A 23,258-nucleotide genomic window follows, 5' to 3' on the forward strand; every position below is an offset into this window, starting at 1 on the left:
TCCCTCGTTATGGGAGCTAGCGAGTAGTTGTGTTGTGTCAACCCTTCGGTAGAGGGAGCCACAAGAAGGGTTGCCACCCTTGGGTATCCGAGGTCGCTGCCGCTGCTATACTCGGGAAAGTTCTGAGCGTATCTGTCGATGATAACAGCTACTACAGATCTACAGCAGCAGCTGTGCCACCTCGTTATACTTGGGGAAATTTTAACGGGTCGGTAAAACCTCTCTTGTTATCTGTCGATGAACCCGCATAGAATTCAATCGAATTATAGACCTTGAATTTGCTCTTATCTAAACGTTCAAAATTTATTAGGCCATAGGTGAAAAAACATATATTTAATAAAAGAGAGAAGCGATTTCGATTGTATTGTTTGAAAGTTTATTTTGCAAAATAAATTGACACATACAACAATATACTTTTATGGAAAATTTGAAAATCAACACGTATTTTCCTTTCCATAAACGACATTAATTTTTGAGAAGGTTTTTTTTCTGTTGCTCTATACGAATAAATGTTTATTACGTTATAATGTACTTTCGATTTTTCAATAAATAGAGCAGTTACGCTTCGAAAAACTATCTGCCTTTTTCTTGTCCCATTTCCAATTGTTCATAATCAAAAAATTGTTTTTTTTTTCTCTCAACGTTGATCCGAAGCGTATAGGTACAGATTATTTTCAAGTACACTAATTTTTTTTTGTTTATTTTTATCATATGTATATCTGTTATTTTATCAGTTAATTTTTTTTAATGCTAAATCTTTTACAATATTTTAAAGATATCAAAATTTTATTCGATGATTGAGTTTTTTTGATTTTTTTCCGAAAACAACAGGTGTAAATAAATATACAATGAAATTACATTTAAAATATGAAAAAACTAACATCATTAATATCGTTAATATCAAAAAACAATTTAAATTTGTACCAAGTTTCGGTAATAAATAGTAAATTCTGTATAGATCATTTTAAATTTATCTACTTTTAAAAGTATCGTTTTATAAAATTTACATATACAGCTCAAACATTCAACGAATAGTTTAAAAAAACAACCAATGATGTTGTAATGTTCAATAATATCATCAATAAATCGCAGCAGATATTGCTAAATCTGTCGCGAACTATTGAAAATTATTCAAGTTACCAATGACACATTTGGTTAGTAAATGGTATATTATTATGTACTTTCCATGCGCGATTGGTTTTAAATGTCTTTCTTCGATTCTCGTTCAGGGCTAAATCTTCTACAGTGTTATTACTTATTAACCACAGTATTTGCTTGAGTTGCTTTTTTCATTCCTTTTTTTCGCTCATTAAATCTCGTATTACAAGACAAAGATATCAATTAAGATAGAGTGAGAGAACAATCGAGTATAGGATACATGACCGCGCCTTCCGATCTTGGATCATCAACTACTATTATAAGTACGCATGAGTAACAATGAGAAAAAAGCTTATGAAAATCCGTTACATTGGCTCCTCTACGCGACTCGCGATTCGATTAAAAAAATAACCAAGTTTAACCAATGTAGGTTATCAGACGAATGTAAACATACGCGCATACTACTTGTATAATTTTTTTTACTTATACATACCAAAAAATGATATATGTCACGCAAGTCCATCGATCGGTTTTTACTTTTTTTGCAAAAAACTTACTCGCACTTATTCGCCTATGATTGTTTATTATTCATTTATTTATTTAGATTTTTTATCGTCTATGTAAATAAACAGCATGTATTGTATCTATACGTATTATATCGAATCGATACAGCCTCGCTCGAATAATAATTCGTTCGTGTTATTTTGTCGTTAACCATACAGGGTACATTTAATTTTTTAAGCTTTTTTAAATTTATTTTTATAAAATTCCGATTACAGTATCACGGCAATCACACTAAAATCGCGAGCACAAAGTACGCCCGAGTCACTAAAAACTAATGTTATTATTATCATTAATGGTAATGTTATCGGTACCTATAAAGAGAAAAGTCTTTCAACATAATTTATCTCTTATTACGTAATTCTGATTTTATCTGACGGTATATTTAATTATAATTAAGGTATTACGTTCATAACAATTTCTATGATTTTAATACATAATTTATATATTTACATACACAATAGTATTTGACAATTTAATTGGTTTTCGGATAGTTGATTTTTCTCTGAAAATAGACACGCTTCGAATAAATCAAACTTTTGCAGATCCCTCATCCAATTTATATTCGTAAATTCCAGTATTTTTGCCAATTTAGATAATGCATACTCGCGATAATTCTTATGACAACTCATCTATAAACTCATTCAAACAATTGGCTGCTCACGATAACAAGTAACAAGTCTCAGAACGATCAAGGTCATCACATGCAGTAATTTAATTATAAATATTTTCATCTCACTATGTAATCATGCAATAGCATTTTTATTGTTTATATGTTTAGAAGAGAATATTGAATATTAATGTTTGGAAATCAATTAATTTTTCTATGCAAAACTATCTTAGTTTTTTGCATGTATCGATCATTTTCAAGTATTCAAAATTTTTTACCACTTTATCAAATCCAAACTCAATCATTTTGATGCCGTCTAATGATAATCTAGTCAAGTATTTTGCAATGTTAGCGTAAACAACTCGATAATTAATACAGCGTTACAGAAAGTTTTTAACCAGTTGCATAATTGTTATCAATTTTATTGTGAACTGTTGTAATTTCCAATTCAAAATTAAACAAATTTATTTTTTTCACCAGTCATTGTTTAATGAAATTTACAGATATTCGGTTATTCGTAGATATCGCAGCAAAAATTAAATTTTTGTTAATACTGCTTTATACATTGCCAATACACGAGTTCTTCGGATTGTTCTTGGCACAATTATTCGAATCAATTTTTTTCGATAGATAAATTCGCCGTACTCGAGTAATTTTCTTGAATAGCACGTTTCGAAAGTATTACAATAGAACATTACGTATTATTTCGCAATCAAAAAGCCAAGGGCGTTTAACACTTGTTTTGTTGAAAGCTAAATTAATTGAAATAATTCCCATCTACTATTTTATCATAAATATAACATCTCTTTTTATCTATGGCGAACCCCGATACGCACATGGAAGTCGAATGAAAAACAAACCTATGGGGGAGAGAACTCACATACGCATCGCACCAGGCTGTAAGAAGTTTTCATATAAAGTTAACTTTAACGATAACTGACTGACCCGTGAATTTCCAATTAAATGCGCTAGAAGGTATATTTACGAAGATTCAGTTTACACATGCGTAATGCCGCAAGTATTGAAATTACCGTAGTTTTTTTCCTCTAATATTCGCCCGATCAAATATGGTATGTATGTACGGCTATATTCGTATATATTATGTCAGCCCTTTTAACCTTTCCTCCGACTGAATTTTACATTTATTTATATATCTATATAGTATGTGGCACTTCCATTAAAATTTTCCGACGAGTTTTCGTCCACCTCGAGACTCGTCGGAAGCAGATTCAAAGTCGTATGTGTACGATACTCACAAGTAGAGACTCTCGACTGGGGGTACGGATTCTTACGTAATTTTTTTTACAGTTTCTTGATGTTAAAATAAAAACATATAATAAAATGATTAAAAATTAATATTGAAGTCTCGTCAAAGATTTCATGTTTAATACATTCTTAATTGGATGTGATTATGAAGATTTAAGTAATAACGATAATTATGTGTATTTTAAATCCTCTTTATTTTTAAAACCATGTTCCAGGTCGCACTAGAGAAAAAATACGTACCTTCTCTTTTTACTTATAGAAACTATTAAAATAAGTATTTGGTAAGAATCCGTCTCTCCGCAGTCGAAAGCCTCTCTCCTCGTTAAAATATCGGAGAAAGATGCATCAATGACGAGTCTAGGGCGCATCGGATTCTAAAACGTCCTATACACGTAATATACATATTTTCTTTTTTTACTTTTAAAATAATATTCCTTTGACGTTGACATCAAGTTCGAGCGCGAAAACTCGGGATCATTATATAAATCAAATCGTCGATCTCAAGGTCAAACGGAGAAATTATTCCTCTGAACTTTGTGTGTGTGTGTGAATGTGTATGGGGTCAATTCATTCATAATATAACGACGCGTCCTCTTCTCTCTATAAACGAAACTTAAATCATCAGCGGCGCAGCAACATCATCATCGTCCACCCCTTGTGAAAGGACGGATTAACTCTCCTTTTCATCAACGGAATTGCAGACTTCGTTTTGTAAAAGCTCAAACTTCGGGCTCAGGCCAGGCAATATGCTCGTCTTGATTTGGCTGTATATGTCTAGCGGTGGCTTCTTGTTACTGCACTCGAGACTCGTCGTCTCGTTCAGTCGCGGCGGTATGCTGTCCGTGCGCTTGTGTGCGGGCACGAAATTACTACCCTCCGGCTTTAACGTGCCATTATTCTGCTGCTGCTGCTGCAGCGGCTGCTGATCGTTTTTATCCAAATTCGTCTGCGCAAATTACATTGAATTCGTTATATAAATTTTGTAAAAGGGCTGGTGGACAAAATGAAAGAGGCATAGAGAGGATTCTCGTTTTATTAAATGTATATCGTACCGTGGAGTCGGGGATCAAGGTGCCGTTGCCGAGCCTGCGCTGCTGCTCCTGAAAAGTATCGTCCTGATGATGAAGATTCATCTCGTCCTTCATGATGGCACCCGTGATGACGGGTTTATTGAGCGATTGCTGCAACTCCAATTTCGAGGCGATATTGTTGTCGGTGCTTGGATTCGCACTTGATCGAACGTTTGCATTATTATTTCCCGAATCGTCGAGATCCGTCAAATTGTCAGGATGATTATCGATGGATGAACTGGAATCCATCGGCAGCAGATCTTCTCTAATCGTCTTATCCAGAGTCTACAAATGATGAAAAAAAAAACGGAAATTAATTCACTCTTAATTGAAAGTCAATTCTGTTTATCAAGGCTAGAGAGAAAAAGAAAGAAGTAATTAAGGTCCTCACGTTACGATCCATGTCCTTCTCCATGCTCGGCGTTTTCGAATCCTCGAGCAGGGTCTTTTCCGTGTCGGGCGATTTGTCAAACTCGAGCCAACTCGAGCTCGAGGCTATGTGGGTCGTGGGTATTAGTTGCTCGTAGCAGCATCCGCCACCGCCACCGCCACCAGCAGCAGCGCCGCTAGTAGCCTGAGCACCTGCAGCCGAATCGTACATTGGATAGCCGAAATGGCCGGCTTCGTATTCCAATTGATTGCCGTATCGGTAGCTGGGATTGGCCGAGCCCTCGCTGCAAATGGACAGGTCCGATTGCGATAAACCGGTGTTGCAGCTACCGAATAACTTGGAGTTGTCGAAAGCTGAAACGGACGGGCGGTTATAGTTGGTTAGTTAGTTGCTGCCGCGCATTTATTGCGCGCGTATATAGCGATTCTGATACGGCTTCTCTTTTGGCTCGCGATACGATCGTTTTTATTTTACGTACATATATATTTTTTATGCGATAAATGCCGCTGCCGTACACGCGACAGTTAAACGCACTTTTCGAGTATGCGAGAGATAGCAACGTACGTGTAATTAATGCTAAAAGAAGAAGCTCCTCGAGAGGAACTTGTTTTGTCCTCTATATACGTGCACTTTTGGGTTTAACGGCATCGGAAAGGGGCCTTTATCAACAATTCAGCCCGCAAAGGAACGTTATATATAGCTCTAGGCAGCAAGGCGTGAAATATGAAAAAAGCGACATTTCAATTTTTTCTCCCGTTAAGTCGCGTGAGCGAATAATGCAATAGCAGTGTAGTAACACAATGGTGGCACAACAGTGACAGCGAAAATCTCGAGGATTTTGCCTCTTCCCGCTTGTCTATGTGAGTGTTATCAGAGAGGAAAGAGCTATATGTACATAAGAGTACACACACGCACACATACGTATATGTAAGTATAGTTAGGCTACACGAGTGAGTCTGTGTGTGTGTGTGTGTGTACTGTGTAGTGCTTGCGCAAGATGCGAAGAGGCCGCCGCAGCAGCAGAAGTAGATGCTGCTGCAGCGATGCACACTATATAAACGCACAAACAGAGTCTTGGTGCAGCTGCAATTTAGCTATAAATACATTAAGAAGTAGGGAGTCGAGCTTAGAGATATATATACACACAACGTTGTGTATAGGAGAGAATCGCGCGCGCCTATCTTCCTCTGATGCTACTGCCGCTGCAAGCTTAAACTGGGTCAACAGCTAACGCGGACACTCGCTGCTGCACTAACACACACACCCACATACATCTATATGTACGATGCAACGTGTGTGCTTCCAAACGTACACTCCACGTATATAGACCCTCTCGTCTTTTCTCTCTTCGGAGAGCCTCTCCGAGAGATAGCCAGGGCTGCCCGTTAGTCGTCGGTCGCGCAAAACGATTTTAGCTCCGAAGTATATAGCAGTATTTATATTTATTTTCACTCGACTTAGAGCCCATCCATATCACATCTCCATCCGCGGCACCATCCGGATATAGGTATACATCGATAATTAGAAAGCTATATCATCCATGTATGTTATGATGATGATTCCTCACCGGAAGTGGATCGCGCGGCCGATGATGTTTCCTCTCGATAAGCCCGAGCTTGCTGCTGATCCGCTGCCGAGGAGGCAATCTTGTTATTATTAGCGCCGCTAGCTTCGTCCTGATAGCCTGGCGGCACCTCCACGATTACCGAGCAGCCATTGTCCTGATATTTTCCGACTCTCGTGTCTTCCATTGTGACCTACAAAAAAATAAATAAATCAACGTGATTGTTTTTTTTTTATTTATCATTCGATTGATGTGTTATTGGCGCTCTTATGTAATTGCACGTATCATCAACTCCATATATGTGCTTCTACTTTTTTTGCTGCTGCTCGTCGATGCGTCATTTTTTTTTTTTTTTTTTGCAAAGCACATGTGCATTTGTGATTTATTATCTTTTCTTACATTTATCGTCGCTTAAATGTTTGATTTGGAAAATGTACATAGGAAAAGCCTCGACTATCAAAGTATTTCGTTTAATAAAACTGATACAGTTTATGTATTTAATTCCGTATATAAACGCGTTTCGCAACGCACCGAGAGCTTCCGATAATCTTTCGCTAAGCTTTTGCCTCGATTTTGCAACTTTTACGTTTATATTATATTGATCAACTTTTGTCTCGAGCGCCGTAATGTAATCCAAGTGCGGGCGACGTACATCTGATTTTGAATTATTGCCTCCCGCGATAATGCACGATTACACTAACTTGAATTACAGTAGCTTTCACCAAGTTAATATATTTATCTCGCGTTGAATTATTGTTGACGCAACGAAATGAGTGTGGGTCTCGGGCGTAATGTAACTAACGTTAACAATATTGAAATTATGGCAGATGTATACGATTATGATAAAAACTCGCGGATTTCCAACTCGATTTATTATCAATAAAAAATATACATAATACGAAACTATGCGAGCAAAAACATGTATACAAAGAGAGCTTCGCGTGATATAATTTAATATATATTTCGAAAAATTTTTTTTAAACACTCAAAAACATATGTTTTGCACGCAAAATTTAATTCAGCGTCAAAACTTTCTACGCTGCTGCTTCTAGCTGTGTGTGCTCGAGCAGAGAGCGCACAAATTATATTTACAATTGAGGAAACTTTACGTCTTACATATAGAGCTTCTTTCATTGTATTATTAACATTAGAAACGTAGGCTAGGAGCGCGTAATGTAAGAAAACTCCTCGCCCAAGACTTGGCTGGCTGCTCTATGCTTTTACATACTTTATGTACTTTGTCTACTATTATTCCGCTCTTAATAGAAATACATATTCTCTCCCTCGGTCTAAAGTTTTGTTCATACGCGCGAGCGCCTAGAAACTTCGAGAAAAAAAAGGCGTACAAATAAGTGCGCGGAGCAGCAGCATCGAGGAGAGAGATGCAGCGCTTCCTACTACTTCGAGGCACTAGAAATTTCGGATCTCGCAAGCTCGCGAGCTCTAAAATCGCCCACAGCCTGTAGCGAAGATTCTCGAGTCTGGCTGATGCACTTCGGGGGAGTGCATTACCGTACTCGAGCTTCGATATGTAATATATCGAATGAAGCTTGCCGTCGAAAAGTTACATGCACGTATGGCCTATGGCGATGCGCAGTACGTCAGTAGTGTATATAGGTAGGCGCATAGGTAAGTTATACGAAATATTCTACTGGTCTGAACGTCTCAGTATACATATCTCAATTTCGCTTCGAAATGAAATCTCGCAACGAATCGGAAGAATATATTTCATTCGTCAATGATATTCTAGAAACAAGAATCCCGCGAGAAACGGATCGTCTCCAGCACTTATAAAGCTTTTGTATATACGAAAAGTTTGTTTGTTATGAGAAAGTTCGCGGGCAGAGAGAGAGAGAGAGAGAGAGTCACGCGATGCAGCGGCAGCAGCACATCTTGTCAAGGTTTTCGCGCAAACTTTTTAATAGTCTTGTAAAAAGGCTGCTCGCTTCTAGGGTAAACTCTTGTCTTCTTGCGCGCGCGGACCTTAATTACTTGCTTATATACGCGGCTCGCGCGCGTGTAGGGCAACACACATTTCAAAGAGAATAAGAAAATAAACCAGAGCTATATGTGTGTGTGTGTGTGTGTGTGTGTGTGTGTACGGTTAAGCACTTGCTGCACGCGCGCGGGTGAGTGCAGGCGAATTTGAATCGTAAAGTTCCATGGCGCAAAGTTTAACTATGTTTCCCTTACTACTACTACTACTACTCTTACTTTGGGGCTAGGCTGCCGCTGCTACCTGCGCGACAAATATAAGGCGTCATTGCTACTCGTAATCTTTGTTACAAGTGCACTTTCGGGAGTGCCTTAAACTGCAATATTGTCTTCGCCTTAACCTCCAAGTTTAATTGCACTTCCAGCCTGCAATTATTTAGTCCAAGTACATACTCATTACTCGAATTAAAATCTTCTCGAGCGAGCGAGAGGCTGATGTTGCTGCCGCCACTGCTACGGTGCATCGATGCAAATGCAATCGCGAGCTACGTGTTATTTTTTCTCATCCTCGAAAGGCGATAAGTGTAAGGTTGAAAAAAGCTTTTTGAAATCCTCTTTTGGAATGCACAAGCTCCTTTATGCAGCACGTATATATCAACACTTAAAGGTTAAAGCTCGCAACACAGAATCCTATATACACGCGTAGAAACTACATTGTGTGCATATATAAGAAAACCTGGAAGAAAAGATTTCGCAACCTATATAACTGCGCTCTGCAGCAGCCGAGAGTTGGAGAGAAAAAAATTGAAGGGATAGAGAGAATGAGAGCGAGAAGGTGTAGAAAAGTGCGCGGGGGAGACCGGAGCTGGAATATATTATGCTACTTATGCGCATACAGAGCGAAGGGAGAAAAATACTCGTGCCCTACTAGCGTCTGCAAGCGCGCGGGCAAAAGTTCAACGACATTTTTCTTCGATTCGAAAAGATCTTCGTCTTATTAAAAAATCCACCGAGTCGTCTCGAAAAAATATCATTGATTTTCTTCGCCCTCGAGTTTTTCAAGGGTCTGCGTTTACAAATTAAGATGGGGGGCTGTAAAAACTGGAAGCGGTAAAAAAAAGGGTTAAGCTCGAGCTAAATAAGTCGTTTACGGGCTGAGCTAAATGAGACACGTGAATTAATTGAAGAGCTCTAGCTGCAGACAATGGTCGCAGCGAAATGAACTACTCTACTCCAGCTCTTACCGCTCTTTCCTCGGTCTCGACTATGAGGTGGTTATTTTTTAGCGTCAGGGTAATAATGTTGCCGTTAGCGTTCTTGCTCGTCAGGCTGCCGGCCGAGGTGAACTCGACGTTGTTGCCGCCACCGCCGCTGTTACCTCGACCCAGGCCCACTTCTTCCTCCATCATTTCCGACTCGCAGATGTATCTCGTTCCATCCATGCCGTTTACAAGCTGTAACATAAAGAATAAAAAAGATGATGGCTTTTTTTTTATTTAACTACGCGAAAAAGTTTTATTTTAGATGATCATAGTAGGGTGAACTACAACTACTGCACTCTCGAAAAGCCACATGTACTTTTCTTTTAATATTTCATTCGCCTCCAGAAAGTTTTTCATACGGCGCATTTCGCAACTCTCGTTTCCTTATACTTACTCTCTTCGTGCGCGAGTGAGTGTAACTTTTCAAAGGGAATTCTCGATTCTCTGATTAAGTTGGTAAATTATTTTGCGCGGCAGTACAAGCACAGTTTCTCTAAATTGACGCGTAAGTAAGCGGCGAATGGACACTTTATCCAATTTTTTTTATCATCAGGCGTGTACCGTGAAAGAAAAAACGAAGATTAAGTTGAAACTCGAGCAGAGATGTTTTTCGGTACAACAACCTCGAGCCTCGAGAATGTTTAGAATACAATAAAAAAGTAAATTACACAGCCACTGAAAAGAATTCGGATTATTCAGGGTCTGTTTCGCCACTGCTGCAGCGCAACAGAATTTTCACGCACACGTGCATATCGAATAATCGAATGTATATTATAATACTGCTGAATAAATAACTTCACAAGCGTTTTCCGGTGAACCGATATGTGCAATGCCGAGCTCTCTTTCGTACATATACGTTGTATCGATTTTTTTATATATAAGTATGTGCCTCGCGAGTCAAAGTACGTACGTATACGTACATTTCAGCGGAAAAGTTTTACACACGGCTCGCGCGCGTACAGCGCAGGAGTAAGTATGACAAATTTTCATCTCGCGCGCGCTCGCGCAACGAGAGAAAACCGTCTGACTACGCACGAGTTCGTTCTACTGGAAATTATCGGAGGCGAACTTTATTATGTCATGTAGTAGTAGTGTAGCACAGCGGCATTTATCGAATGTACTTATGTACGTCGATCGATTTCTATCGATAGGAAAAAAAAAGGTTTCGAGTTTAGGAATTATTTTTATTTGGCGTTCAACTTTTTTTCCTTACATTTCGAACGCTTCGCTAAATTTTAACAAGTTAATCTACCGGATTATGATTAAATAGTATGCATATTTTTATTCTCATAAATTATTACCGAGTATAATAACGCCTCTTTATCTTCGCATAATAAAAATTTTTAAAATAATCTTGATAACGAAGTTTTAAAAGTAATAGTAAAACAACTCCGGGTCACGGAGATTCCAAAAATGAACGTATATACGCTTTTGAAATACCTGCCCGTCGCGTACCCGCATTTCTGAAAATAAATCTACTCAATTTGTAAACTGTTCATGATGGTGGTGTTCAATGAAAACGAGCGTAAAAAAATCGGTGATCTTTTATTAGCTATGATCTTCGTGTCCAGTTGTTTCGGCCACTATGCATAATAATCATTTCGAGAGTCATAAAACGTAAACACGTTATCAAATTTAAATCATTCCGTATGTGTATATCGAGTACAAAACTTTCTTTCTCGATCTTAATCTTTTATATATACTTGTGCGTTGAATATTTTTCTTCTGACTCATCAGTCATTGTAATAGATTATAAAGTGACATCAGTTAAAACGCGAATTATTGACGCGCAGCTCGATCAACAATTACTAAAAAAAGATTGATAAAAAAGAGCCTAATGCTTTCCATTATAAATTATATATCGCGCGTAAACATTTTCTCTTTTGATACCGAAAAAGGTCGTGTATTATAGTTGCTTTTAGAATGCGTCACGCTGAAAAATAAAATTGTTCACCGCGACGACGACGACGACGACCCAAGAGCTCGAAAAGCAAAGGCGTAAATTTGCCTTGCCAAGTTCTGCTGCGCTGTGCTTTGTGAGATGAATCGCTTTCTCGTCGTGTGCATTAGCACGAGAGCGCGTAAACACAAGTCAGTATACGTAGCAGGACGTGACTACTCCGCGTAGTATAGTCGCAATCGTATAACCTTTGGGCGTTCGCACTTCACACAGAGCGGAGCAGAGCAGAGCAGTGCAGCACTGCTATAATACGGAAGTGCGCGCGGCCACAGCTCTGCTCTCTGCGTTATAAGGTCCGCATACTTAGACGAAGGCGTTAAAAATTAACGGGCACGTGAGTGCGTGTACTCGCTGGCGTACACACACATGCTCCACAAAATGGATATATGTATTCTAAAAATTTAAAGTCCAGTTACCGTTAGCTATGTACCATTAACATAATTAGTTTCTGCGTTACGAGGTGCTCGATAGAAACACGATCATCATCGAATATCCGCCGCACCAGTTACGAATTATATAATCCATACTGAATTCTGTGGCAAGTGTAAACATTGAATAACTGTAATGAGAATTCGCGTCACCTATATATTGACTTAGAAACAAGACATACTTTCTCGCGTCATTGAATCTAATGAACACGAAGCAGCGGTACTTGCTGTATATAATAACATTAGCCAGTGAGCCATGATTTTCGTATACACGCACAGGCGTATATACGTGCGCGGACGGTTGGTCATTGACCGTCTGAGAGCCGCATTTAGACTTGTTAGATTCTTAACGGCAAATCTCATCGGTGCGTTATTCGATGTACTCGTTGATAGGCTATTATACGCAGGGACTTAGACGAACCCCGGCGCACAAACACAGTCCATTTGTTCTGCAAGCTCGACGACTCTGTGTGTATCATTGATTCAATGATTCAGCTACGTTATTTTTTTTTCATTATTTGTACTTGGGCATTTCAAAAGTAAAAATCATCGATGTATTTTGGCAATGTATGCTATTTGTATTATCAGTCAGTGTACTCGCGGCTACGATATTCGCGTAATGGGAATTGATTAATAACGCGGCTAAAATATTAGTTCGCCCGGAGTGTACTTCTGTGAGAATCTGAGAAGCGATAGTGATTAAATTTTAGGTCAGGGGATTTTGATTCGTTATGAGCAAAAAGAGAGAGAGACAGAGATATCATAAACCGTAATTTCGTCACATACATTATGTATTATACGAGCGCCAGTATAATGTCCGAGAGCAGCACTGATTATATTGTCTTGCGGGCATCTCTCTGTCTCTATGCGCGACGCGTATATTATGTACGTTTGATTTTGCGCCGTGCAGTTCCGTACTCTCGATGATTAATCCGGCATCGATTTTCGTTCGCTATAAAGAGTCACCTTTATCTCCGCGCTCTATGCAAATTACTTTCTATCTTTTCAAACGCACACTCTCGTATACTAATACACAAAACTTGCTCGACACGTTCAATGACCTTTCAAACGACGGCACGTGCGCACGGCCAAAAGTAAATAGAAAAAAAAGGAGGAGGAAAGAAAGAAAGAAAGGAAAGAAACCTGTGCGCTCGTGTTTCGCTTGCCTTTTTTTTTACTTCTCGCGCATCGATACACGGCAATAATTACGGTAATGCTATTAGTGTCTATTACTCTGCTTTCCTATTAAATCGCCGTATAGAGTCTTAATATGTATGCCATTGAATTTTAATGAGCGACGAACATAACGTGTTCGCCTATATACAAGTGTTTGCTGTGGTTGAGGCCGGTGAACGTGTGAGTAATTTATACACATCTTTCGGAGATTATAGAGCGAAATTCCAACACATATATTTTCTCAAATCAACTGGTTTTTCTCAATAGACCAGAAAAAATATTTATGGCTCTGGGTTTTTGATCAAAGTATAAAAAAAACGATTTTTTATGATACATTCGTAAGAAAAAAATTAATAAATAAAATGTATCGGTCGCACTGTAGGGTTATGCCCATCTTGCAGAGTAAATTCTGAGGAGCAGCCGGGCTTATTGAAAAGTATACCTTTGAAATAGGCTTTAATGTTTCGCTTATTACAAATGCGCAAATATTAAAATTCAGCGGAAGGCGGGATTATTTCAAAATCCAGTTGTCGAGCAAGCGATATATCTGAGGCTGCGAATTCTACCTTGAGTTAAATCGGTAAAGTGTACTGATAGAGCGTTTTAATATTATTTTTTTCTTTCATTACAACAAAATGCTAATAATTATATTATGATTTCGCGTTTTAAATACGGTCTCGCGCGTTAAAATTAAAAATATTTTGAAAGCCCCGCCGTCGTCGTCGCGAGCGGATTACCTCATCGTCTCATATTCTCAAATCCACATTATTATATTTGCAAGCGTCAAAAAATAGGATCGGTAAAAAGTGTACATGTACGAGCACATCGTGTTTTAATTCGACGTGAAAAATACTCGGCACCGCCACCGAATGAATTTTCAAATAGCTTAATCAGCACGCGACAGCTTTTCGAGGACATACGTTTTTAACGACGCGCACGCGATGAAGTCATGTTTTCGTTCTCGATTGACTTTGGTGCGTGAATTATATATACACATCGGTTCAAGAGCACCGTGCGTACGCGAGCACGCACGCGGGAGGATAGTATTTCGATTGATACTCTTCTTCCTCTTCGTCTTTTTTTTCCTGTATCTAAATAAAAAATACAGGTCTTTGTGAATTTTTTCATATTTTTATATATGTACGCATTGATGAAACAAAGGCTAGTGACCCTGATTTCGGTGAGGTCGTTGTTCTCTCTTTCTTTTTCTCTCTCTCTCTGCGCTTTGGCGTGCGCACGTTTTTGGTCGTTCCTTTTCCGTTAGATTGTGGCACCATCGCATTTTGTGCAGTCTTTTAACTGCGCGTGAATATCGGCACGAGCAGCAACAACGGCTAAAAAAAATCTCATCAGTCAAACGCTAATTCCTCGCGGCCTCTCTCTCTCTCTCTCTCTCTCTTTCGGTGTCTTTCTCTCTTTCGCAAATTACAAACTTGCTCGGAACACTTTCTCTCGCCGATGCTTTACATTACGATGTCGAAGGTATAAAAGTTTGAAATTCAAAAGCGTAGAAATCGCGCAAATTATAGATTGCTTTTTCCTCTCTCTGTCTCCGTGTATAAAATATCGTAAAAAGTCGATCGAGGAAGCGAAAAATTTCAAAGAATATTATACGATCAGGTGGGAGGATAAAACTAACAAGTATTATATAAAATGTGCGGTAAAAAAAAGATCGATTAATTCCATCGCCTCTCGGCCGCGCCGAGAAGAGCACGAACACATTCCTCCGTCCGGTTGTGTTGTACACATTATAGCCGCATAGAAAGTGGAAAAAAGATTGTCCTATTTTTTTGCCGTTTGTTCATTCGCGGCTTCAGCGCCTTTCACCTGCCCAACCTGCTACGGATTCGCGCAAGCCTAAAATTTAGTCAAGTGCTTTGGGTTACGTATGTGTGTTACACTTGTGTGTGAATTTGCACGTTTTGTCTTGTGCTTTGCCCGATGTACTACCCCCTCCCACGAGCTCTCTCGAGTTCCTGCGAAAGTAGAATTTCGTTATATTATAATCACACCGAGATTATATTTGATGTCCATGTGAGTGAGTGAGCGAGCGAGCGGCGCGCGATGTTTGCTGTGTGTGTGCTATTTTTAAAAGAGGATTGGAAACTTTTATTTCGCCAGGTTTCGCTTGAATGTCTTATATACTTTTAATATATCCTCCGGCCATTTGTCGATCGGGCCGAGAGGAGGTCAACTTACATATGTGTGCCTGTGTGTTTCGCCTTGGCGAAATCATAATAGCTTGTTATAATATTTCAATACCGGTGCTCGATGCCGCGCCGCCGCGTCGGTACGCTGCTGATCGTATATTTCGAAATGTTAGACTTCAAATAATAATGTGTCCATCCTTAATTTTTTTTTCTTCACTCGAGCGTCTTTTAAAAAGGTGACCCAGAAAAAAAGAGTTACTCATACACACACTTTGAAGCGTACGTTAAGAAAAAAAGTAGGAGCAGCTCGACAAGGGAATTTGCGGGGATCCTGGCTCGCGCTCTCTATACCGTTGTGGTTTTTTCGAATTACGATATGCGCGGAAAAATAGATGAACAAATCCGCGGCACAAAGCGATTTTTTTTTCCTCGGAACTCGTGCTCGTGAGTATCTGAGTCAGAAAAAAAGTTCGCTAGTTTTATATCGGAACTAAGCGAGCGCCATTAACATTTTCTACAAAGCCTATGACTTCGCAGGATTTTTATAATATTGAAAATGAGTAATGCAGCAAAAATCATTAGCTAAAAATTCAAACCACCGGCCTGGCACACACACAAAAGTCGGTCATCGTTCATTAAAAATGCTGATCTATTCAAATTCACATATAATCTGCACATTATCTTTATACGTCTATACAACACATCCAAATATTTAAGAGCTTGATGTATTTCGAAAAAGGAAGTGTACCGAATAAATATCTGATTTATTACCTCACGTTTTTATATATTACAAGGCATCAAAGGAAAATATATTATATTCTCTCTCCTCGAGTTTCGGGAGATAATATTTGAAATTTCACCTATTCCTCTCGTTTATAGTGTGTGTATGTGTGTGCTGCCGCGTGACCCATTCACGGCGAGGATGGTCCTTGAAAATAGAGTCAATGCAAAACATAACTGGTTTTGAAAATGTGAGAGCAAAGACCATCACGACGTCGACGACGACGACGACTGGCTGGTGATTGCAAAGCAATGGGATCCAGCAAAAAAGTAGGTCAAAGCATAATGTTCTACAACTTCGTGTACATGCTGCTATATAGCATATAATACACGAGATATATTCGTATTACAGAGATATAACGAAACCCGTCTCATTGCGGGACGTCACCGCCATCTTCGAGTGAGTGTGTATGTATGTATGTACGAATATCATCATAATATAATATATCGCAAACGCAATGAATCTCCATATACGCTACACCATGATTACACTTTGTTGCCTTCATTTTTCGTACTTGCGCGAAATACGAGATGCGCGCAAATAAAAATTTCGAAATTTTTACTGATAACTCCGTTTCGTAATCCCGGCGCGCAATTGATGCATTAATAGGAGATTTTGGAGAGAGAGAGAGAGAGAGAGAGAGAAGTTACGTGAATTATATATACCAGTTTTGCAGTTTGCTCAAGGTAGGTACATATAATACCAGATTCTCGAGTCTCGAGTACAAATTCGTATATAATTGCTTTGTAGAACAAGCTCGCGCGTTCACTTGAAGAATTCACTCCAACGCCGATTAAAGTAGAATTTGTAAATTCAATGCGCGCTAAAAATAGGATCTGCACGGCGTGCATAAAAAAAACCGAGAGAGAGAGAGAAAGAGAAGAAGAACGAGAGATGAAATGCTTCGCTTAGTATTTTTAAATTCAACAACACACGCAAACACACGCCCGAGGAATATAATACTACTGCTGCAGCTCGTTGCGTCGCGTCGCGCTGAAAACAAAAATGAACGGATTTTTAGAGCCTTGGCTCTGTTTGTGTGTGTAGAGGTACTATATATGATCCACTCGAATCGCGGGTCCGTACATATACATGAATATACATGGCTGTTGCTGCTGCACTATGTATATTTCGTTGTATATATAAATGTATCTGCACGCAAAGCACGCCTCGGCTCTCTGCTGCTGCTGCAATTGGCCTTGAATCTAATGCACGCTAACACACGGGCGAGAGCCTATTCTCTCTGTGTGTGCGCGCACAAAAGTTCATAGACCCCACAGGCACATTGCACTCGCAGCGTAGTATATATTACGCGCGCGTCTGATACATATAGCGATCTGCCGAGTCGAATTCTAAAGAATTTGGAATGCTGTATGTACAATAATTTCGTTGGGTTTTTTTCTTCTTCTTCTTCTAGAACTAAGAATTTTAAACGTATACCGAGTTCTCGAAGATTTTTTATGTAAAAATAATATTCATCCTTTTTTTTTCAATTTTACCTATACCCACGTCCATGAACCGTGTACGATAAAACACGCACATCTTTCAAAGTGCAATAATAAATACTTCGCTGCGTTTACTATTGTCACGCGACGAGTGGGAAGATAAGCCATGAGGCTGATAACGAAAAATAAAAAAAAATATTGCAATGATTCATCGGTGCGCAGTATAGTAGTATAGTTATTGTCGCCTCGGAACTGCGTTTTATGTAACAACACATATTCGAAAAGAGAAGAGCAGCGTCGATATACACGATGCCGCGCACTCAGGAGCATATGTATTTTTCAAATATTTTACGCGTGTTAACGTCGTGCTTTGAATAATCTTCGTCGCGGAAAATGTATCGGTAATTTTTCCATCTCGCGACTGCGTGGGATGTGTCTATACGTCGTTGTATTTCCTCTGCGTATACGTCGACGAATGTGTATACTGTATAGCAGCAACAAAAGCCAACGGTATCGACAATGATATCTTCAGGTTGCGCTCTAGCGCAAATTCCGATTTCCGTATAGCTAGCAGCAGCAGACTCATGCTTTGTCGTACGTATATATAGCTGCGGCGGCAGCACAACTTGGCCGGATCTCTCTCTCTCTCTCTCTCTGTGCCAAGCCGCGTATGTGCGTGTGTATGTGTGTGTTGACTCTGCGTTTGCAGCTCTCGACGTGTATACGTATAGCCACCCACGACTCTGCTGACATCGATAGAGTTGCAAGTCTCTATAAAACTGCGCACGTCTATATGGGTACACGTACTGTTCGCGATTGAAATTCAGCGACCTGATTTCCACTTGTGATAGAAACGAATCGTAGTAGGTTTTCAAAAGAAGTTGATCAAGGAGAATAATAAAATAGCGGCGTGTACGTACGACGCGAGTACGAAAGGAATAACGTACGTATTATTGTGTGTTTATATAGACGCGCGCGCGCGGGGCACATACAAGCCAAGTGTCACGTTCGACTAAAACATATATAGAGGCATTTAATACCCGAGATTTAATCGGTTGTAAGACGAGACGATTAGAATCGGGCTATATGGACGCGCGACGACGAGTATAGTATAGCCTACAACCAGTACGGGAGAAAGGAAGAGCGAAGCTCGAATATATTTATATTATACGCGTAGTTATTATTGCTAAAACTTTCGATGCTGAAATTTAGCCGCGGAAATATCGAGCGAAAACAAGTCCGCTAATTGGAGCTTATAATATACGAGTACTCACGTCCTCGACCGTACGTCAACTATACTCTACATTATAGCTATCGACGTTTATATTATTATGTACATGGACGCGGCGTGCAGTCAAAAAAAAAAGAAAGAAAAAAAATTTGATGCCGATACAAGGCTCTAATCTTAACTACGTCTGCGCCACTTCCTGCGCTCGCTCCGACAGTTTCTACGAATAAAATTGCACTCGATGCGCGCGCTTATACTACTATCGCACATAGAGTTGTGCCAGCGAGCTTTGCTGCCGCTGCGGCGATCTTTTGCTACTGCGCTGCGGTGGCCCTCGCGAACATATCGTGCACAAAGTTATATATCTCATATAGAGAAAAAAGTGCACGTACGTATATAACACATTCTCATGCATTATACACGCGTTTATCGACGTCAGCGATGTTGCAGATAGATACACGTGTGCAAGCTCCATCGCACACACGTATATAGACACGCGCACACGAACGCGCGCTGATTTTCTCAAGTTTTCGCCGTGCGGCGCGCGGAATACGTATATACGGATGTCTCTTGAGAAATTTTCTCCGAGAGCTGAAATCGAGACACCTCGTGTGCAAGTTTGCCTCCTGTACGTGTGTGTGTGTGCATGTACGTGTGAGGAAGAGAGAAGCTCGTCGTGCTCGAGACAGAAGGCGCTGCGGGAGAACTGTGCGGCGCTTCTCATGCTGCTTCTGCTTCTGCTTCTGCTGCAGTGAAGCGTAGAGGCGAGAATTATTCCGTGAGAGAGTGAGAGAGAGAGAGAGCTCCGAGAGATAGAGGGAACAAAAGCCATCCCCCTATGAATTACCGACATCCACAAGCTCGCAGGCAGGCAAGTATAGCACTGCAGCACGGCAAAGCTCAGCAGCAGCAGCAGCAGCCAGCAGGCAGCGAGTTAGCGCGCGACTAGTGTGTGTATGTGTGCGGCGGGTGATTAATGACCAACTTGTATCAGCTATCCCGCATATATGTATGCGCGTGGATAGCATAGCTTACATACATATATGTAGCGAGGCATACGTATCATCTCGTAATCTCGAGCGCAAGCCGTGAAACCGTACGATGCGAGAGGCAGCAGACTAGCCGCCGTTTGCCTATTTGGATGCGGCAATTATAGCTGAGCGGGGCACACCGGTACATATTTCGAGTATAATTGAGCGCTGGGCTGCCCTCACGCTCGTGACGCTCGAGTGGATTTTGGATTTGAATTTTTTCTTTAACTTTTCTATGAGCGCAATACTTCTCGTGAACGGACTGCGCTTTATTTTGGCAGCTTGTGTTAGCATATAAAAATGGCTTGTTATCGGCGATTTTTCTGTTAAAATTATTGTACAAATGTTAAGCACATTTTAAACGAATTTAAAATGATAATTCAACGATTGACGAAAAATTCAACTAATTTTCTACGCCATTTTAACTACAATGACACCAGTTTGAATATTCACCACTAGATGTCGAGTAACTTTGTCCATAAATCTGCAAGTGCTAACATATAATTATATGTTATAAGTCAAAGTATTTGGGTTATTAAGTGAATTCCCTCCTACTTTGACATCAATTGTCAGTTAATTGTCAGTTGTCACTTAGTTCTTGACATATTTGCCAGAGGGAGCACGGCACCCGCTCCTCGATAACCCACCCAGTGATGTTCAAATTACAATATTTCATACTTTACAAGCATCAACATTAGTTCACATAAATTAAAAATAAAAAGTGTTCAAAATCACTCAAAGGATACTTGTGATTTTTTTCAGAATACTTCGAACCGTAATGACTTTCTAGGACAACATTTTGAAAAATTCAAAATGTTCAAACGTCATTGCTCGCACGTATACATGGCTGCCTCGCAGAGGTGAAACATTTAAACGTATACTGCGGCTAATGATACGTCGTGAGCTGCTGCTGCTGCGGTCCTCCACCTCCTCCCTCGCACCTCCATATAATGGCGAATGGCTCAACGCCAAATTGTATACGTATATAGGCGTGCGTTCCGAATGCCATTAGCACCTAGCAATATAACGCGCTTTAACAGTCGTGAGCGTCGCGCGCGCGGCAAGCGCAATGCTAAACTTCGCCTGCGCTCTTCACTTATAGCAATGATGTGGAACCGCACCTTCGCCCAACATCGTCGTCGTCGTCGCCATATTCAATCTGCAACTTATAACTTAGCGTTTCGCTGCGCGCGCGAGCTTCATCCGCAGAAGCGCCGCGAGACAAAACAATACACACGTACACCCACAAGAAAGTAGCGGCGCGGCTGCATCAAACTTGTAATGGCAATTGACAATCTGTATATATATCTATCGTAAAGTTTTGACAATGTCTTGCTCTGTGTGCTCGGAATACACCCTAACCTTCTCTCTGCTATGGTTTTAACCATTCGGCAGCAGCTTTGATAATGACTTTCGAAAAGGACGTTTTGCTGCACGAAGGCGTTCGCATCTGTACACTTTTTTGAAAGCTGCGTAAATAATTTTCAATGTCTCTTTGGCAAAAGTTTATCCTACATCCAACTTGTTTGCTTGTCATTTTCTTGATTCATTTATATTCAAAGTATCAATGCTAAGTTGACGTGCTTGTATTTTCTTTTCAGCTTCTAACGCAAGCTCCAAGTTTTCGTGTGTTTGCTATCGGTTTTTCTCGAAAGTCGAACGTCCAAGAGCTCGCGTCTATCGATATATCCGAGTCCGATTTAACCGCACACGTTTCAGTTTTGACTGCGCTCCGATAAAATTTCTCTCTCTCTCTCTCTCTCCCCGTGGATAAGTTGACTCGCGAGCCAATTTGTTGCAAAAGTCAGACGAGCCACAGAGCGAGAGAGAGAGAGCATAAACGTAAACTTTACACGCAGCTCTAACCATGCTAAATTATTCCGCGCATGAAAATCCCCTAAGCATTATGTTTCCGAGCACGTAAAATTTTACATATTCGGAATTCTTCTTCCTGCTCCACTTGGCAGTTGGCGAGGGGGGTACTTCATATATACTTGGGTTAATGCATATAATAATAAGAGTATTCTTCAAGTAAGAGGGCGTACGCGCGCACAACAACACTAGCTATACGTATATGAAGCAGCACTCGCTTAGCTCGACACAAAGCTTTCACTAGTTCCTCTTGCACACGCGTATACACGAGCGCAAAACTATTTCATTTTGCGGCCGCTGCTCAGTGGTCTAAGCATTTTTATTAAATTTGTAATTCTTTGTAATTTCGTTTGCCCTGAGGCTTGAGCATTGCGGGGCGTGCCACGAATCGTCGGACGTTTAGCGTAATTTTTATGCATTTTAGTCACTGCAGTTACGGTAAAAATGATTAAAATTAATAATGACCTAATTATAATCAAAAAATGATCGTTTTAAATGTTTTAAAATACATGGCTATTAATACCACTTTAAGCTTTCACCGCTAGATGGCCAGTAACTTTAACGGCAAATCTGCAAGTAGCTAAGTTAGAATAAATATATAACTCAAAGCAAAGCGTGGTTTTAAAAAACTCATCTTGGGCGTTATTATCTAATAACTTTTCTCTTGAGGAAATTAAAACGATTCCTAATTGACGAAGAATGTGTCTTTCATGCCAATAAAGAGAGACAACAGTGAACAGCACGTAGAATAACTGTTACACCACTCGAAAACTAATTCGATGATCAAATAAGATTTCTAAGTTTACATTAGATCGTAGATTATTTACTCACGGTATTAAATGCTCCGTATTTCATTAAATCACTTAACCTGACAACGATTACACACGAGGAAGCGAGGTGTGAATTACAAGGAATTATGTAATGTACATGTACACCTGTCGACTCACCGTTTGTATTTTCTAATGCCGCTTTGATACATCTTTTTTTCATCTACTAATTATACCGTTACAGGTAGCAGACGGTCAAATCCATCTATTATGGGATCTCGAGTGAACAAGTTTCGGAAGTTATAATAACATTACATAAAAATTGTCTAATACCATAATCTAATGCTAACGACCTTCGGTTCGCGGCTGGACTTTTTATTTTCAATACAACACACGCTGTGCTATCATCGCGCGCGTTAGACAAATCGCAGCAGGCTTTCACTCTACACGATTACGTATATTGGATAATTTAGTCGGATCATCGTGCTCGACGAATTATAATCGGTGATGATTGAGCGTTGAACAATTAGTGCCTAATTATCATTGTTTTTCAAGCACGAGTGTTGGATTTGAAGGGCGATCGATGATTTTCATTGACGTTTCGGTGAATAATGTTTTCAATCTCTTGAAACACGATGATACGACTTTGAGACGCTAGATGGC

At 39.9% G+C, this 23,258-nt stretch overlaps 1 protein-coding gene across 1 annotated transcript in view; it reads right to left on the minus strand.

Annotated features, from left to right (window-relative positions):
• Positions 1–844: 844 nt before the first annotated feature.
• LOC106657369 overlaps positions 845–23,258 on the minus strand; it is a 103,746-nt gene continuing 81,332 nt past the window's right edge. Inside the window, exons 6-10 of the mRNA XM_014378855.2 lie at positions 9,740–9,949; positions 6,564–6,753; positions 4,997–5,349; positions 4,588–4,890; positions 845–4,481 (exon numbers count right to left, since the gene is read on the minus strand). Of these exons, the coding sequence (XP_014234341.1) occupies positions 4,206–4,481; positions 4,588–4,890; positions 4,997–5,349; positions 6,564–6,753; positions 9,740–9,949 (1,332 nt within the window). The 3' untranslated portion in view covers positions 845–4,205. The remainder of the gene's footprint in view (positions 4,482–4,587; positions 4,891–4,996; positions 5,350–6,563; positions 6,754–9,739; positions 9,950–23,258) is intronic.

This window comes from Trichogramma pretiosum, unplaced genomic scaffold (assembly GCF_000599845.2).
Source record: "Trichogramma pretiosum strain Unisexual culture from Peru unplaced genomic scaffold, Tpre_2.0 scaffold1, whole genome shotgun sequence".
Lineage (NCBI taxonomy): Eukaryota > Metazoa > Arthropoda > Insecta > Hymenoptera > Trichogrammatidae > Trichogramma > Trichogramma pretiosum.